At 48.7% G+C, this 4,872-nt stretch overlaps 1 protein-coding gene across 1 annotated transcript in view; it reads right to left on the bottom strand.

Moving 5' to 3' along the window:
- pkhd1l1.1 (PKHD1 like 1, tandem duplicate 1) overlaps positions 1-4,872 on the bottom strand; it is a 48,890-nt gene that overhangs the window by 11,986 nt on the left and 32,032 nt on the right. Inside the window, exons 45-51 of the mRNA XM_037693074.1 lie at positions 4,253-4,382; positions 3,488-3,729; positions 3,274-3,410; positions 2,168-3,197; positions 1,685-1,876; positions 1,450-1,601; positions 1,201-1,360 (exon numbers count right to left, since the gene is read on the bottom strand). Coding sequence (XP_037549002.1) covers positions 1,201-1,360; positions 1,450-1,601; positions 1,685-1,876; positions 2,168-3,197; positions 3,274-3,410; positions 3,488-3,729; positions 4,253-4,382 — 2,043 coding nt within the window. The remainder of the gene's footprint in view (positions 1-1,200; positions 1,361-1,449; positions 1,602-1,684; positions 1,877-2,167; positions 3,198-3,273; positions 3,411-3,487; positions 3,730-4,252; positions 4,383-4,872) is intronic.

Below are 4,872 nucleotides of genomic sequence, written 5' to 3'. Positions count from 1 at the left end.
GAACGAACCAACAAGTTACGCGTCAATCATCTGAAGGAACGAACCAACAAGTTACGCGTCAATCATCTGAAGGAACGAACCAACAAGTTACGTGTCAATCATATGAAGGAACGAACCAACAAGTCACGCGTCAATCATTCGAAGGAACGAACCAAGAAGTCACGCGTCAATCATCTGAAGGAACGAACCAACAAGTCACGCGTCAATCATCTTAAGGAACGAACCATGACCAGAGCTGGACCTTCAGCCTCTGAGAAGTCCGCTAAATAAGAATTAAAGTTAATGATTAAAAATGATCAGCCTTTAGAGACGTTTCTCCAGATCTGAGAAACTCAAACAGGCTCAGATTATCTTCAACTACTCCTGATCTGAAGTCTAATCTGTTCCAGAACATGTTTGGTTCTAATAGAACTTTCTACTGAAAACACAGATCTCCTGAACATTTCTAAATCCAGACTCTCACGTGTTTAATTTCCAGAGTTGTGAGCAGATCTTTGAACGTGGTCGTTGATCAGTGTATCCTGAACAAACGACTGCATAAGGCATCGGTAATCTGCAATAATCTGTACCAGTCAGTAATCTGCAGTAATATGTAGTAATCTTCAGTAATCTGCACCACAGTAAGTAATCTACAGTAATCTGCACCACAGTCAGTAATCTACAGTAATCTGAAGTAATCTTCAGTAATCTGCACCACAGTAAGTAATCTTCAGTAATCTGCAGTAATATTTAGTAATCTGCACCACAGTCAGTAATCTGCAGTAATCTGTAGTAATCTTCATTAATCTGCACCACAGTCAGTAATCTACAGTAATATGCAGTAATCTGTAGTAATCTTCATTAATCTGCACCACAGTCAGTAATCTACAGTAATCTGCAGTAATCTGTAGTAATCTTCATTAATCTGCACCACAGTCAGTAATCTACAGTAATCTGAAGTAAACTTCAGTAATCTGAAGTAATCTGCACCACAGTCCGTAATCTACATTAATCTGCATTAATCCGTAGTAATCTTCACTAATCTGCACCACAGTCAATAATCTACAGTAATCTGAAGTAAACTTCAGTAATCTGAAGTAATCTGCACCACAGTCCGTAATCTACAGTAATCTGCATTAATCTGTAGTAATCTTCATTAATCTGCACCACAGTCAATAATCTACAGTAATCTGAAGTAAGCTTCAGTAATCTGAGTCTCACTGAGGTAGAAAAGGTCGTTGGTGGTGCTGCTGAAGAACCAGTCTCCGTTCTTGTTCGTGCTGAAGTCCAGCGGCGTCGACGAGCCGTTCCTGCTGTCGGTGATGTGGAAGTTGTCCGGACTCTGGGTGAAGTTGTGGTTGATGATGACAAACTGATCTGACTGTGGGGCGACAGGAAACAGGAAGGAAGCTGTTCTGAAATGAGCTGCAGGGGAATTAACTTCTTATGGTGGGACAGATCTTACGTTACCTTAAAACCATAAAACTTTGCATCGTAGGTGATGTTGGTGATCTGATCCGCGTTGACAAAGTACCAGTTGTAAGTGTGTCTGGTGGGGATCAAGGCCATCCAGCCCATAGGATGAGTCAGTCTCTTCTTGAGGTAGGGGACCACGCTGCTGCCTGAGGGGACAGCAACACTCATCAAACACACAGAGGCTCAGCTGCCACCAGCAGGGGGCGCTGAGCGGCAGGACAGCTCGTACCGTGAGAGTTGGTCAGGATCACATCCTTGGCATTCAGAGAGCTCGGGGAGGGGTTGTTGAACGCCAGGCGGTGGAAGCCGACGGTGTGGTCGCACACGGCGCCGGGGAAGCCCACGCTCCATTCAGGACTCTGGGAGCAGTGCGCCGGGTCCAGCAGCTTGCTCATGGGCACCACTTTGTGGTTGATGTTTCCTGATAATGGAACATGCAGTTTGTGACAAACAGCTTCAGAATCTGTAGGAAAACACTGAAGGTCTCCAACCTGGCTCTGTGGTGTCGGTAAGAACCAGTCCAAACCTCCTGACCCAGTCCTGACCTCCTTGATCCAGACGTCGTGTTCTGGATCAACAGTTTTCCTTTCTGAAGGACTTGGGTTGGTTTTTCTCAGATTTTAAGAACGTCTGTTTTCTTGGAGGTGACGTGAGGAGGTGAGGACTGGATCAGGACCGGTACCACAGAGACTCATGTCAGTAGAACCAGTACCTGTGAGGGAGCCGTCCGTGTCCACCAGCTGCACTTCATGCTCCCATCTGAAGCCAGCCTTGTTCGGGGAGTTCATGTACCGGATGCCACTGAACCGGACCGCCCAGCCGCCGCACCGGTCTGTGCACGTCCCGTCGATGGACGTCACCCCTATGGCGGAGCAGTTGTTGCGGTCAAAGTTGATGAAGTTGGTGTTGAGGACGCTCATGCCGTCGTCGAACGGCGTGACGACTCCACGGCTGGTGCAGTAGTCGCTGCCCAGCCCGAGCTCATCCACGTGGCCCACGATGGTGCTGTTGGACACAGCGGCGCCGCCGTTCTCTCCGAAGCCGCTCACAGCCCACTGAAAGATGCGTTTGGATTCGATGCCGGCCTTCTCGTTGTTCACCATGACAAAGCTGTTGAACTGCACGGCACCGGCGTTGACCCACTCAGCACCTTTCTCACAGTTCCAGGTGGTCAGGGACCGGAAGACGGCGGGTTCTGGGACGCTGGAGCTGCAGCCCCCGCTCTTCATGGGGAAGAATTCTTGGAAGACCCAAAGGCCGAACCAGCCCTGAGAGTGCACCGTGTTGTTGTAAAACTCCCCGAGGGGAACCCTCTTCTGGCAGATGTTCGGGTCGTACGACGGGCCATCGGGATGGTCGTGCATGCGGTACCAGAAGCCGAAGTGCGTGCCCCCGGCCGCGGCATTGTGTCGGATGATGTTGTTGGGGTTGGTGACCCAGTAGGCGGCAGGTGTGACGTCGTCGTTGAGGAGGCTGGTGCTCTGCTTGACAAACACGGCCAGGTTGTACTGCAGGACGTTCTGCGTCTCGATGCCGTCCTCGATGAAGAAAGCTCCGCCCATGATGTCGTAGATGACGTTGTGCTCCACCAGCAGCCGATGGGTGTTGTGGATGGTCACGGCCCTGTTGAACGTCTGATGGATGGCGCAGCCTCTGACATACGACTTGTAGTTGATGTCTCCCATCAGATGCCAGTGGATGGGGTACCGGCCCAGCCTGAAGGCCTGTCCTGCATGGAAGATCTGTCCCACGAGGTAAAGTTAGCGCTCATCATGATGCCTTCAACTCAAACATCAGACAAGCTTCAAAGCTTCTCACCTCCACGTACTCCAGCCTTCCTATAGCTAGGTTTTCTCCCGGCCTGGGCGCGTGGAACATGATGCAGCCTCCAAACTGATCACTGCCCACTTCTTCTCCAAAACGACCCTGGAAACACGTCTGAGTGGCGAACTCACCTGCGCGCCACAACAAACACAACATTTAAGAATGTGAGATTTAAAATAGAGAACATAAAAACGCCCCGCCCCAGTACCTGTGTTGAAGCCGTCAGGGCAGGCTTCGATCACATCGCTCCATTCTTGTTGTTGGGAGCCTCGCACCACAATGTTCCTGGTCAGGAGACCCACCTCAGCTCTGGCCTGGAACACCGAGCCGTCCGGCAGAGACACCGACACCCCGAGGTGGCTGTAGGTGAGCGCCTCGGTCAGGGTGAGAGTCTTCCCGTCGGCTGACACGGCGGCGATCGTCCTCACTTCGTTTTCTTTTTGACTGTGCCTGAAAAAACAACAAGATTTAACTTTCTGAAGAAACTCAAATTATTACGACTCGAAACAAAAACTGAATCCACTTTGAACACGCAAACTCCGCCCAGAAAGGCCCCGGGCTGGGGTTTGAACCGGGGCGACCTGCTCACTGAGAGGCGACAGCTCGACCAACTGAGCCACCGTGCTGCCATATAGAAATTTAGTTACTGAATTAAAATTGACCGTTTGAACAAAAATACAACAAAATGTTATTAAAGTGTTTGAATTTTTGTCATTTTAAAAATAAAAAACATTCCAGTCTTGTGTAAAAAAAAAATTAAATGTATTTTAAAAAATGAGAATAAACAAAAAGTCCTTTCTTTTTAAATATATGATGGCTTCACACATAAAACCCACATGTCACATTATATTTTATAACTGGTAGATGAAATATAATATTCATGTTGTCGTTGACTTGAGTCACATTTACTGCGTGACCTCGTAACGACTCCGCCCACTTGAACGCGCTGACAGCCTGGACTGAACGGGCGTACCTGTGACCTGTGGAGGCAATAACGATCTCATCCCCGGGTTTCCACGTCACCGCCTTCAGCAGGCTCAGAGCCACGGCGCCGCTGGGCGCCGTCTGGGCCAAGTGGGTCCAGGGCACAGGAACAGGAACACCTGGAAGAACAGGTAGGGTGGAGGACAGGGTCAGGTGCTGCTTCATCTGACATGTCCTGCAGGATAAACAACTCCAGTTACTGTGAAACTGAACCCACGAGAACATCAACTGATTGTTTGGGTCTCGGGTGTATCGACTTTCTGATGCCTAAAGTCTTTGATTTGAGATGAGGGACATCTGAGGGACCAGAGGGACAAACTCTGAGCAGTTAGAAATGGTTCAGTAAATAACCTAAATAAAGAAAGGAGAGTAACTGGTCCTCTCTGATCAGCAGCACCTTTCATCTGGTTAATCTGAACAAAAAGTCATAAAGAAACTTTTTCTGTAGAAGAAATAAAAATGGCTTCTCATCTTTATGCTGAAATAATTGTCTCCCGACTCCATAATTGTCTCCCGACTCCATAATTGTCTCCCGACTCCATAATTGTCTCCCGACTCCATAATTGTCTCCCGTCTCCATAATTGTCTCCAGTCTCCATAACTGTCTCC

This window comes from Nematolebias whitei, chromosome 19 (genome assembly GCF_014905685.2).
Source record: "Nematolebias whitei isolate Nwh7 chromosome 19, NemWhi1, whole genome shotgun sequence".
Taxonomy (NCBI): Eukaryota; Metazoa; Chordata; class Actinopteri; order Cyprinodontiformes; family Rivulidae; genus Nematolebias; species Nematolebias whitei.
This window is presented reverse-complemented; position numbering and strand designations above follow the sequence as displayed.